Below are 13,453 nucleotides of genomic sequence, written 5' to 3' on the forward strand. Positions count from 1 at the left end.
TTTTTGTAGCTTCTGGCTGGATATCTTAATGGGAAACGGCCCTCTGGCAGATGTACAGTAGCTGGAAGCATCTCCTCAACTTACTGATGCCGTTTGATGTATTGTCTTTGCTGTTTCTGAAGGACTTGAAAACGCAAAACATTAACTTGAGACTCTGGTGTAGAGTTTTTAATAGTGTTGCCAGTCCTTTGTAATGCAAAGTTTTTATTAACTTGCATATGGAGGCTTTTCTACCAAATTCGTTCCCATTTGTCCTTCCAGGACTTTATTCTAACCTGGAATACCTTTTTAAAGAGCACTTTTGTCTCTTGGTGGGGTGGGGACAGCCACCAAATCCCCCTTTGTGTTTTTTCTTTACCATGGTTATGGAGTTATCTGTGCTGATGACATAGTTACTCAGACCAAGACAGAGTGTTGCACTGAAATTTATCATAATCAAATACATTGTTTTTCAAGAGGATGTGAAACTGATGGAAATGTGAGGTTTAAAACTTAAACCCAGAGAATATTTACTAAAGAGACCTTTTGATGCAGTTGTCCACTTTAATTTTTTTACATTATTTTTAGGCTTTGTGCAAAAGTTATAATACTTTTGAGAGCTTAGTGAATGCAGAATCAGATTCAAAACTGAAAGCTCTTGATAGCTTCTTGTGTGGCAATCACTGCTACTCCTTTCAATAAGAGGATTTACAGTACTCTCTCATACCACATGTGTCTATTGTGTAGACGTTGCTGTAGGCAGTAGTGGCAGCCAGCAGTTGTTTTAAAATACACAACTACAGCCTTCCATCCCTGCCACAAAGGCGAGGTAAGAAGCCTTTCTTGCAGAAAGGTTGCTCAGTAGCCAGGACAGCTGGAAAAGTAGGATCGAATTGTGGCTTTAAGGTTTTGGGTGACTTGGCTCTTTGACTTCAGGGATACATTTCAGGACAGGGGAGTTGATCGTCTTTGTGCGTCAGCATTTAGTGGAAACTGGGAACCTGTAGAAGGGGGATTGCTTTCTGGGAAGTCTTCCCTGAGCTACCGTCACCTTTTCGACTGTGAGTGGCACTTCAATATTATGGTAGAAGGAAGGAAAAAAAGGCTATAGTCTAGGAGAGAGAACCACTAAAGTTTGGCAAGAAGCTAGCCTGTGCCATATGCTACTTGCTGCTTTAGCTTTTTCTGTCTAGTAAACTGCGTTGAGGTAGGTGCTGGTCTCGCTGTTTGATTTATACCTCTGTGGGAATACAAAGTCTTCCTCGTTCAGCATCCCTTGAAACGTGGACAGTCCAGCAGAGCAAGATCATAACCCGGTCTCCTGTGTTACCTCAAGCACCTCAAGAAATAACGACGGTGGTCTTAGTGCGGTTTGGAACTGCTGGGAATTTGGGCACTTGGAGTGCAACAGCTTTTCCTCTCTCTCCCTGCGGCAATGGATTATTTGCTGTGGTGTTTCTACCAAGCGTAGAGTTCACCTCCTTTAGTGCCGGGGTGCAAGGCTGGAGAATCCTTGTCAAATGAGTTTGTAATTGAAACAATTTCTGGGGTTAGTATTTCTTATTTTTGAATGTTTGTTCCTGTAGCTGTTACTTGCAGCTACTACGCAGTTGCTCTTCAGGCAGGACTGTGCTGGCAATGGATGGTTTCTGCTTGAGCTCCAGAAACTCCTGGTCTTGTTTTCTCACCCAAATGATTCTGTGGAGATGCATCTATAGTGCAAACTTCCCATGTAATTGTCAGTGTACAGCTGTTTCACTGATGGATGAGTGTTGCCACACGATGGGAAGGGGAATACTATTTAATGGGCGTGCTTCAGAAATTTTCCCAAGGCTTTAAGTCCACCTTTCCCTTTTCTGAAATCTGCTGAATTGTCTTTCAGTCCTCTTCCTGAAAACAAGCTGTGAATTGGAGGACAGGGATGAAACAATCTGAGCTTTATCAGCTGCGTGGCACCCTGACTCCATGTGCTGATGAGGAGTCCTGCTGCCCAGGGGACACAGCGATGTGATGGGTTTTGCTGCATAATCTGTCTGGCCAGCTGCATTCTAATCTTTTAGTTTCGGGGCGGGGGGTGGGGGGGCTTGGCAAGGGAAGAGACTAGCTTTAAGGCAACACTGTTTTCAATAGATATCTTTGAAAATAGGATTGAAGGACAACTTAGTGTGTCTGTGCTCTTAATGCAGCTCTGAAGCGGGTAAGTATTGAAGGATTTCGTGCCGTAATAAGGATGTTTTGGCCTGATGACGAATGTTGGCACGGCATTGTTTCAGAAGGCAAAAATGTGTGTTCTGTTGAAGTACCTTTGATGCTGTCCGTTTCCTAACTAACGAAAGGATCTTTTGGCCTGTGTGTATATACACCACTGAAATTCCCTTTGCCTTAGAAGGCCGTGAGACTCCTGGAGCTGTGGTGATCCAGCTACTTCAGGAAAGTAGGTCATTTGTATCTTGGGGAATTCCCTGCCTCAGAAGTCCAAAATAGATGGAAGACGAGGTCAAAGCAGAGCTGTGTAGTGCAGAAGATTAGGGCTTTACCCTTCCCATTCCCCAAAGATAGGTCATATAAAACAAGAAAACTCTTGAAAAAGAGACATCTGGCCATGAACACTTAGCACTTGCCAATTACAAGGTCCACACAACTGAAAAAGGTTTGAAAACCCATCAGTTTGTCTCCAAGCCACAGAGCAATCTCCTTGCTGGTGTGCATTGCCACTGGTGACTTCCCAAGTATTGCTGCCACGGTTGGATCCCCTGGAGTGGTGAGGACAAGCCCTTGGTGCCCTGAAGCCGTATCTCCTGTGAACACTGTGTTGAGCAGGAGCGCGCTGCGCTCGGAACGATCAGCCTCCATCCACAAGTGCTCCATGTTGTGCTTTTTCTATGAAAGTTGTGTTGTTGCAGATGCTAATGTCTTCTCTAACTCTGTTGTTTTCTGCACCTCATTGCTTTGTTCTTTATGAGCTCTTTTGTTTTCTGCCGCTCTGTCACTGCGTTTCTGCTGCCCCTCCCTCTAGCTGGGTTTGTCAAGTCGCCCATGTCAGAAACTAAACTCACGGGGGACGCCTTTGAACTGTACTGTGATGTGGTTGGGAACCCCACTCCAGAGATCCAGTGGTGGTATGCTGAAGTCAACCGGGCTGAGTCTTTCAAACAGCTGTGGGACGGTGCTCGGAAGCGCCGGGTCACCATTAACACTGCCTACGGGGCGAATGGGGTGAGTGTGCTGAGAATAACCCGCCTTACCTTGGAAGACTCTGGGACTTACGAGTGCAGGGCCAGCAACGATCCCAGGAGGAATGACTTGAGGCAAAATCCCTCCATAACGTGGATTCGAGCCCAGGCTACTATAAGCGTCCTTCAGAGTGAGTCCGGCACCTTACAGTAGTGGTACTGTAGTATCTAGAGGCAGTCTAGTGACCCTCACCCTCCCATCACCCTGATAAAACCCTCTGCTACCTTGTCCTGGTGTTTTGAACCCGAGCCCGCTCCTCCACCTGTAGTGCTGACCTTGTCTGCCATCTGTGTCTCTGCTCCTTAGGCTCAAAGGACTTGGGGCGGGGGTGGGGGGGAAAAAATCAATCTATGAATCTGTTTTATAGCTTCTGTGTGAAAACAAGCCCTGTGGTTGAATTTGTGGTTTTTTTTTTTTTTTCCCTCCCCCTTTTAGTTTTGTAGTAGGTTTCCAGCCACCCTAACGCTGGCTTCTCCATGAGTGCCTTTATATTTGATTTCTGTGTTCTCCCCAGGTCTAACCGTTCTATTTTTATTTCTTCTGTTCTCCTGGAATTTCTCTGAATGCCTTCTCACGTGGTTTTGGTTGCATACATGCTTCTGTGCAGATCCTTCCCTTTCACTTCTGTGTGACCATTGATGTTTAGATTTTTCCATGAAGCTGTGGTGTTTCTTTTCCTGTCTGAACAGCAGCATGTTCCTAATGATCCAGCAGCACTGAACTGATGCTTAATCCAGCCTATGAAAAGAGGAAGGGGGAAATATCCTCCCCTAGTGTTAAACTAATAACTTGAGCTAAATGACTTTCATCTGAGAATGGAACGTTTTGGCAGCAGAAAAGCTTTTGAAAGCAGATAATATGGTTGACCCAGAATTGTTTTTTCTTCTCTATTGTTGCAAGACTTCTGTGTTCAGCTTGCTTTTAAAGCAGTCCTGGATGAGTTTGGAAATTTGTATCGTCAGAGTCAGTAGAGCAAGAACCTCCTTTTCATTTTGTGTAAGATGCAAAACTCTTGCGTTTTGCTCACAAGATGAAGCAAACGTCTAATGAGTTATAGGTAGAGTGAATTAAATCCGCAACGTGAGCCTGCTGCATGGAGGAACAGGAGAACTTGCTTGCTCGGTGATTTCTCAAGGTCCTAAGGTGGCAAAGAGTAGAGCAGAAGTGTGGTGTTGCTCTTACGCTCCGTGCATAAATAAACCTGTTGTGTACCACTTTGAGTTACGTCTGGATACAAAAATGTCAAAAACTGGGATTCTGTCTCAATTAGCTTTTTGGATACCTTAAAAAAAACCCAACAAAACTCTCCCTAAGGCATGGTGCTGCAGTTGGCACTGCTGGATCAGAGACCTTCCCTCTGGAAAATGGAAACAGCATTGATACACGTGGAAAAAATAGACAGCAAACCCAGTGATGTGGACTGACTTGAAAATTCCAAGTGACGCTGTTCAGCTCAAACCTGCTCGACTTTCAGGCCTAATGCCTGATCCCTCCTTTGTCCTTTGAGGTCCCAAAGGACTCGGATCGGGAGATTGCTTGCATGACCTCCAACAGCAAGAGCCATGTCATTTTAGGAAATAATACGACCTTAAGACAAAACTGAAAAATTTGTCTTGTAGGAAGTAACGTCTCCTGGAAATCCCCACTGCCCCTCGTAAAACCTTTAGTTTTTCTGGAGTGTGGCGAGTCCGTGGTGGTCCTGTGCTCCTCTCTTTGTGTCTAGTCAGTTTTAGTAACCCACTGAGGGAGAAAATCCTTTTCATATGAAAAAAAAAAAAAAACATTTGGGAATGAATTACTGTGAAGATATCTGCATATGGAAAGTGGGTTTTTCCCCTCTCAAGTATTGATACTAATACTAACGTGTTCCGAGGGTTAAAAGTTAACCTTTCATCTTCCTTCCCCAGTTAACATCATCTTGTTGCATCTGATGCCACTAATTCTGGAGCGTGTATCGTGACTGCGTTGCTAAGTGCCTTGTGCCTGGGATAATTGTGCTGCTTTTGTGCTTTATTCATAGTGGGGAGGGGAAATGTCGAACAGAATATTTTAATGCTTTTATTCTGTAATATTGTGTGTGTTAAGAGATCTGACCAGCTACTGCTTGGGGAAACGGACCGCTTGGATACCAAAGTGCTGCGTGGCCATGCTGGAAACGGAGATAAGGGGTGAAGCAGGTTTCCAAGCCGTCCCTGGAAGATGGGGACCATCTTACCTGAAGCTGCCCAAAACGTCTCAGATGCCGCGTTGTTTGCACAAGCAGTTTGTCTTTGAAACGAGAGATTTCTGACTAAACAGTGTTGGAGTTTCCAGCTGATGGTGGCTGGTTTGCTGCTGGTCTTACTCAACATCAGTGTCACTGAAAGGGAACAACAAATGTGTCAGAAGAGCAGAACCTCTTTTCACTGTCCTTTGCATCACAAATACCAAAACTGGAATGCAGAGAGGTCAAGTGCATCTTGATATTTTTTTTTTTTGTTAGCACCCAAGAACTAGCATCTGACTTCTATCTCATTCCTAATTTGGGTAAAGAATTTCACTTAATGATGATTGGGAGTTTTTTGCTTTAAAACTTGATCTTACATTAAGTGGGAGTTGAAGTGATGTGTAAAAAGAGACTCTTCAGCATCTTGCTCTTTCAAGTAGACATCCTTCTATGGATGGTGCTGTCCCAGTAGTATTCCATTTTTCAGTTTGTCTTCTAGAATTAAATCAGGCTAGGATTGCCTGATTGCTTTTTTTATTATTATTAAAATAACATAAATGCAGGTAAAAGATATAAGTGAGTTGCCTCCAATTGCCTTTAAGTTATTTTTTTTATCCTAAAACTTGTAAAATTTGCAAGTGGGACACAAAAGGCTGCAGCAAACTCCAGCTGTAAATATTTTCTGGACATTGCAACTTAGCAGAGACGTGGGTAAGAATAAGTGGGAATTAGCAGAAGTAGTCATTGGAGCAGCAGGCAGCTTTTTTTTGGATGTTTTAGTTCATCAGCGTTAGAGGCTGAAGAGTCCATTATCAACAGAATATGAAAACCAGATGATTACTGCTGTCAAAACCCTTCTGGATTAAGTTTTTTAACTTTCTGGTTTCTGTAGGGACTAGATTCAATTTTTTTATTATTTTGGGTGACTTTTTCCTCCTGCTAGGATTTGTGTAACGCTTTCTGATGGCAGCATGTATGCTTTCAGTTTCCAGCATCGCTGCAGGCTGATCACTGCTTTAGGCCACATCTCAGCACAGCTCTCGTTACAGCAGCCTGAAGCCTGTCCTGCCAGCATCCTCCTCCAAAAAGGAAAACACTGCGTTTATTTCGCAGGAACGCTGCTTTCATCATCAAAGACAAACGTTTGAAACAAAACCCAGTACGATCAGTGAATTCCAGCAAAAGTTTTGTTTCTCCAGATAAACGTTCTGATGCTGAATTGCTATTTCAGACGCGTTGCTAAAAATGTTTCCAGAGCTCTGTTAGTGTTTTTCTGAGAATGCACACAAGTTGTTTTTTTTTTTTTGTGGGGATGGAAAAGCATACAGGGCAGTCCAGTAACAGTATGGCTTTAACAAAACAATGTTGTACCCTGTAGGACCCAAACAGATCCTTGCATGGATAAAACTGAGGATAAAACAAGGCAGAAACACAGTTGAAAGTGTGTGATAATAGCGAAGGGTCTATGAGAAGTGTCAAAACCCCTCTGTTACTACAGTACCTGCAAGTTTGTCTGCAGTTAAATGACAGTCCTAATTTTAAATATCCGTGAAAAGGAGCTATGTAGCCAGCTTGCTGAAGGGAAAAAGGAAAGGATATACAGGACTTGGCTGACTTTGTCAGGTTATTAGTAGGTAGATATTTTCCTTTCTCTCTGCCTTTCTGGGCAATAATCTGCGTACTGTACTATTGAACAGATGAATGTTTTATGTGATGAAAAATGCAGTGTTTTTGATGGAACTGGTATTTTCCACTTGCCCCTCGTTCTATTTAATAGTTTGTTTTCCAAGTGCTTTGCAGGTGACTATGCAAAAGACTGCATGGTATGACTCAATTAGTATTCCAAATATGTCCCTGCAAGGTGTAACAAAACGTACAGGATTAAAAATCCTTTGCTAACTTGCAGAAAGCATAAAGATGCTCATTCCTGACCGACTTCCTCACCCTCCTGCACTTTGCTGCCGACCAGAATGCAGAGGAGGTGTTGGGAGAGGTTGGTGCCGCAGGAGCGTGGTCGGTGAAATGAGCAGCTGGCAGCAGCTCCCTCTTTGGAATTCATTTCACCCTTTAAAGTAAGGAAATACATCAAAGACAGAGGACACAGCGGCATTTACACGGCACAGTCTGCTTTAGGAATGGCCTTTAGTTCCAGCTGAAACTGGAGCCAATACTAAATCTAGGTATTTTTTCAAGATTAATGGCAAGAATTCTTAAATTTCCTTTAAGCTCTGTCATCCTATGTCAGGGGCTTTTTTTGAACAGAATGCTTGAAAGCAGATGTGAGCCGTGAGACCTTTAAGACAAAGGTCTTTTTTTTCCAAGTTGGGGAAGAAACTTGTCTCCTCCAGCTATTCGAAAAATGCATCAGCCTTATTTGTTAGAGGGTAATAACCGTTTGCATAATCCTAAGAAATTTGACTATCAAATGTAAGGGTAGTGCCCTCATAGCACTTCTGAAAGGCTTGCCCCCTAAAAAAACCCAGGGAATTTGATGTTACCAGTTAAGATTGTAATGTGGAACAGCCTGGGTTCAGTCCGTAATGCAGCCAGCAAACTATGTACATCTTGTGGTCTGTTTATGCAATGAGGCTCACATTTATTTATTTTTTCTTCATAAATGTTTATGTTTAACGTCACTTTAGAAATGAAACAGTTCCCAACTCTAATTTTAACATGGTTTATGTTCTTATTTATTATTGTTAAGCACCAAGGGCTGCTTTCAGCCGTTCTTCATCAGATTTGTGCCTTATTCACACTGGGTGTTTGCTCAAATTTCAGACATCAGAGAAGTTGTGCTATTTGAAATGTCTTGTGTGTGCAGGATGTTTTCTCAAGGTAGACGTTAGTCTTTTTGCAGGGGGAAGTCCAGAAATATTATTCAGAAGACTGTCTAACTTTGAGGGCTATTCTGTATAGAAGCTGGCTTTGGTTTAAACCTCAGAGTAGAGGAACCAAGTAATAGCTGGAAAGAAGTTGCTTCCGAAGGAGTGGCTCATCTCTTGTGTATAGTCACAGGATGTGGGTTTTCCCATGTTATGGTCTGTAGTGTGATTAATGGTGTTACACAGAAATCTGTAGTGATGCTAAATATTAAAATAAACAATTATCTTTTTTCCATATAGGAGTGCTGATCCGTGAGGTGTTGCCTTCGCTGGTGGTCAGCTGTTTGGTTGTGACTTTCTTGATGTCTCCCAAATTAGTGCAGTGACGTTCCTTGTGTAGTCTTTTTTTCCCTTCCCGATTCCCTTTTGGAATTTTAGACTAGTGTGGCACCATTGCCAGTGAAGATTCGTTGCTATTTAACGTGTCTTTTGTTTCAGAGCCCAGGATCAACGCCAGCGAGGATGTAGTCATTCATCTGTATGGTCCGGCCGTCACATTGCAGTGTAACCTCACCACAAGTCCCAGCCCCCTTTCTGCCAGTTACTGGGTGAAGAACGGAGAGGAGATCCCTGGCACTAGAAAATCTTCCAACACCACAGAATACAAGTAAGTCTCATGGGAATAATCTTCATGTTAAGCTGGAGAATGACAAACCTGTAGACCTGCAACTTTGGGATAAGCAATGAGATGTCTGGACTCCAAGGTCCCTGGTTCAGCTTCACAGTGGTCAGGAAAATTGAGTTGATCTGTGTTAGAGGCTCCACAAAAAGTACATCCATGAGTAGCGTTAGAAGGACAATTCCATCTGGAAGCATTGTTGTCCACAGCTGTCCCAAATGGCTCATGTAAGCATGATGTCAACAAAAACACACTGTAAACTTCTCCTTTCAATCTAAACTCGTTTAGCTCTTTGCTAGAGCATCCGTGATGTGTGGATGGACGTAGACACAGACACACAGTCTAGTTTTCTTTTCCTCTGAGTATATTGTGCAGTCTCTCCCCTGCTTATGTCTACATAAAGATGGATCTGCAGCTGTGCAGCTCTGTCATGCAGGGAAATGCAAGCACATAAGTCACTGCTGAAATCAGCTGGTTCAGTCATTTTCAGGCCTTGGGAGATGAAAGATGGGTGTTGCCGAGTTGTTACTGATGAGCTGTCAGAGCAGTGCTATGAAATGATAACAACTCTTGATTAAAGCAGTACAGCTGTATCGCTTGTGCTTCTGATTTGTCAGTACATCCACGTTTTCGGCGTCCGTCTGTTCCACGTGCGCATGCTCTGGCTTTGTCCCTGCCTTCCATCTCAGGGTGTGAAGGAGAAGATGATTGTGTTTGATTCCAATAGAGATGTGTTCAAGTTTTTCCTTTTGTTTGCAGCTTTAGCTCACTTTGCATTATCTGTTCAATTTTGCAGCTAAAAAAAATAGTCTCATTTAGTTCCGTAATTACGTCTTGTTACTTCCTCAATACAGTTTTAAAGGCTTCCTCTGAGTTTTAAAGGCTCTGCTTTCTTATCTAACAATTAGTTTGATGAGCAGTCTTGTCCAAAAGCACCAACTTGAGTGGTACAAAAGGCACTTTGCATCAAGGTTACTGAAAATCCCATGTTGTTATTCAGGAAACTAAGCATTGAGGCTGACTTCTCTATAATCTATTCCAAGCTAGGGTGGATTTTTCCTTCCAAATTCCTCTGTAAAGGAAGAATTAAACTTGGCTTCAGTTTTAGTTTCCCGGAGAAGGAAGAAGTGAGGTGGGCAGACTGTAAGACAGTTGCTTTGTTCCCAGTGAACGAAGGGTTGGCAGAGCATGCTGCAATCACAGGACAGCTTGAGAATTTGGGAAAATTTGCATTTGCAATGTGGACCTCAAATTCCTGCTGGTCTATAAGCTGCTCTGCTGTATATTGGGCTTTCAGGCTTTCTGGGGCATTTGTTGCATGTTGTCACACTGCATTTGATCTGTTGGTTAATTTCTAGTTTGATTTGGTTGGTTGGTTTTTTTTTGGTCGTTGGTGGTTTTTTATATTCAGAAATATCCAAATTCATGCAAGCAAAGTCAACATAGTTGTAGTTAAAAGAGGTTATTTAACTTCAGTGGGTTTTTTTTACGTTAGTCCTTTGCATTCTACTTATTTTCCTTAAAAAATAAGAAATGTTTCAGGTTCTTGGTGTTTCAGTCATTAAGAGTTGTTGTTTTGCTATGAAATGTAGTTAGTTGATTGAAGTTCAGTGTTGTTTACCATTCAGAAAGCTTCAGAATTTGTAAGTTAAACTCCTTACCTTAAGAATCCTGCTTCATGTGACATTAGAAACTGAACACATCATTCCTAGTTCTGTCTTCAGACTCGATGTAGCTGCTCTTGCTGGAAGGCAGCTATAGTTAGAAAGCTCAGAATTAAGTATAGCTTTTTAGTTCACCATTTTAATTAAAAATGGGCAAGAATCACTTGTAATGTATGCTTTTACAAGCAGAAAGTGACTGGAAGTGGTCCTGGCCATCCCATGCTTTCGTTCTGGAGACCTGTCTCCTCATGCATTCATAGTTTGGAGCGGAAAAGTAGTGATTGCTTTCCGAATTCATCATCAGTTAGTTCAGGGTTGAGTAGTAGGTTACTGAGCTAAATTGAAGAAAATGTGGGTTTTTTTGGGTATCTGCATCTACAAATAGCTGAGCTCTTGTCCCACAGGACTGCGGGGAGTTGCTGGCTGAGCAACCTTGTTCTGGGTGCTTGTTTGTCTGTAAAACTTTGCAGCCGTATCAACTTTAATGATTTTTGGGAATATTACTCTAGTAGAAGCTGCCATAGTTTCACAGCTTATGTAGAACTGAAAGAACACAGTTTCTTACTTTTTTCCCTTCCTCTTAAACATTGACTGTAGTGGCTGAAAAGCAGAGGTCGGAGTGTGAGTGTTTGACTCTGAAATTCCTAAAGGCAATTACAGAACTCCAGGTGTTCTCCGCCTTCCCTCACTATTTCGGAGCCTTAGGATGGGAATAGTTGGGTGGAGCTGTCCCGTTCCAGCTGGGTGAGGGCTGCACCTCTGCCCCCAGTGTCGGCGGGCTCTGATGTTGAGGGCTGCCGCGCGTGTTGTAAGGAACAATTCAAACAGCAGTCACTGCTTTGATGTGTGATGACGCTAAATGGTCGTCATCATCCTCTGTCATCAAGATAATCTTTAATATTAACTCCGTGAGAAGCAGGTATGTTATTGCTTATCTGAACTCCATGACTTTAGACTTTCACCACTGACTCTGGTAATTAAGTGGTGTAACGCAGTGAAGACCTGAGTCAAAGTATTGCGTTCAACTGAGCAGCTTTTTCCGTGTGTCTAAGCAGTTTCTGTGTGTCATTAAATTATTTTATTGCAGTGCTCTTCTACAGGGTTTCTCTTCATCTGCATGCTGCTTTTTTTAAAAAGATTAGTAATAAAAAAGGAAAGCAGTAAAGGGAAGGAAGGATGGGGAGAACTCTACCTTATTCTGTGCTGTGAAGATGTAAATTCAGTGTCATGTCATATGCTTCTCTAGTCTAAGACATGTTTTGTAGGTAAATATCTGAAGAACATATGTGTAAAGCTTTTAAATCATTTGTATCCAAAATCTTTTTGAAGGACAGCAAAAGCTGGTGGACTTGAAGTTAGCACCATCTCGAGTGTAAATTCATCTTGATTTTTTTTTTTAATTTTTTTTATTTGCTGCAGCTCTGATCATCTTCTGCCGGACTTGCATCTGGTTTTCCCTCTCCTAGTTGTTATTGCCTTAGTCTTTCCTAATTTTAAGCAGCAGCAGATTCCTGTGTGGTGTCTTCCTTCGTGAGTTGACCAGCTTTTGCAGTTTTTCCACAGTCTGAGTCGGAGAAGACCATTAACGGACCAGTCTTATACCTGTTATGGGAAAAAAAACCCAACAGCTTATGATATGATAGTATCAACCTTGGTGGTATTTGTAGTCTCCTGCTTTCCAGTTGGCTGTGCACGATATTTTTAATGCAGATGGTACATATAAATCATGATTATTCCTCAATAGGAGGTGATATCTGCTTAATTAAGGTAGTGACTTGAAGGTGATTTGCATCAAACTAACTGTAGTGCATAATTAACAGGTGTCAGGCTCCTTTTTTGCTTTTAAACTAAATGCAGCTTCTCTTGAATAAATTGGTACTGAATTTCCAGACTAGAGTTCATGCTTTTTCTAGGCAAACAACATCCTTCATTTCAAGTAGGTATGTCTGTACAACATACCTTGAATTAAGAAGTAATAGCTATGAAATTCAATTAAAAAATTAAAGAATGGGGGGTGTGGGGAGGAAGAAATTCCTAGCCTGCTCGTTTTTGGTTGCTAACACAGTACTTAACACGGCTCATGTGTTCTCTCCCTGTCTGCAGGATTTTGAAGCCCAGAGCAGAAGAGTCAGGGGAATACTTGTGCGTGTTTGTGTTTTCAAACTCTCCTATAGCCAACGCCACTATAGAAGTGAGAGGTACTCGTTTTTGTTCTGTTTTGTTTCGTTTCCTCTCCCTGGAAGTGAAGCACTTTCACTGCCTCTGCCATCTCGCTCGGTGTCTGTACAAGAGAGCTAACTCAAGAGGCCTTTCCTCACCAAGTAGAGCCTGTGTCCAGTCCTTGGTTATAATTTCGGGGGAATTCTTGCACACAGTCCTAGGGGGAAGATCTTGCAGGTAACTGGAATGTGACCCATTGCACTTGTGGTCCATACAGAGGGTACTAAAACACCTTCTAGCGCACACTTCTGTGTTCCTTTGGTAAATGTGGCTATCTCGAGAGAGCATGCCTGCCCAGCAGAATAAAGATTGCTGTGGAATATGTCTGTGCTCATGCAAAAACTGTGATTTCCTCCATTTCACAGTAAAGGAGGCTGTCTGAATGTATTCAATGTACTTTGAATTTCTCTGTTCTGGATAGGAGAAAAGTAAGAACCAGCATCTCGCGTGTGGCAGCTTTGAACTGTTACTTTTTTTGTCTGCGCAGACTATTTCAGCTGCTGGCGTAGCCTGGGTTCTGGTTTGGACAGATGCTCTATCCCAGATTGGGGTTTTTCTACTCTCATGTACCTTTTTTTTCCTGCCTTGTGCATATTGGTGCCCTTCTGACATCTTTAGGACCCTAAAATCATGGCAAGAACATGCAAAA

The 13,453-nt window shown here is 42.5% G+C and overlaps 1 protein-coding gene across 1 annotated transcript in view; it reads left to right on the top strand.

The window, feature by feature from the left end:
- NPTN (neuroplastin) overlaps window positions 1-13,453 on the top strand; it is a 54,318-nt gene that overhangs the window by 20,691 nt on the left and 20,174 nt on the right. Inside the window, exons 2-4 of the mRNA XM_086620586.1 lie at window positions 2,996-3,343; window positions 8,740-8,908; window positions 12,688-12,782. Coding sequence (XP_086476712.1) covers window positions 2,996-3,343; window positions 8,740-8,908; window positions 12,688-12,782 — 612 coding nt within the window. The remainder of the gene's footprint in view (window positions 1-2,995; window positions 3,344-8,739; window positions 8,909-12,687; window positions 12,783-13,453) is intronic.

The sequence above is a fragment of the Tauraco erythrolophus genome, chromosome 14, assembly GCF_009769465.1.
Source record: "Tauraco erythrolophus isolate bTauEry1 chromosome 14, bTauEry1.pri, whole genome shotgun sequence".
Classification (NCBI taxonomy): Eukaryota; Metazoa; Chordata; class Aves; order Musophagiformes; family Musophagidae; genus Tauraco; species Tauraco erythrolophus.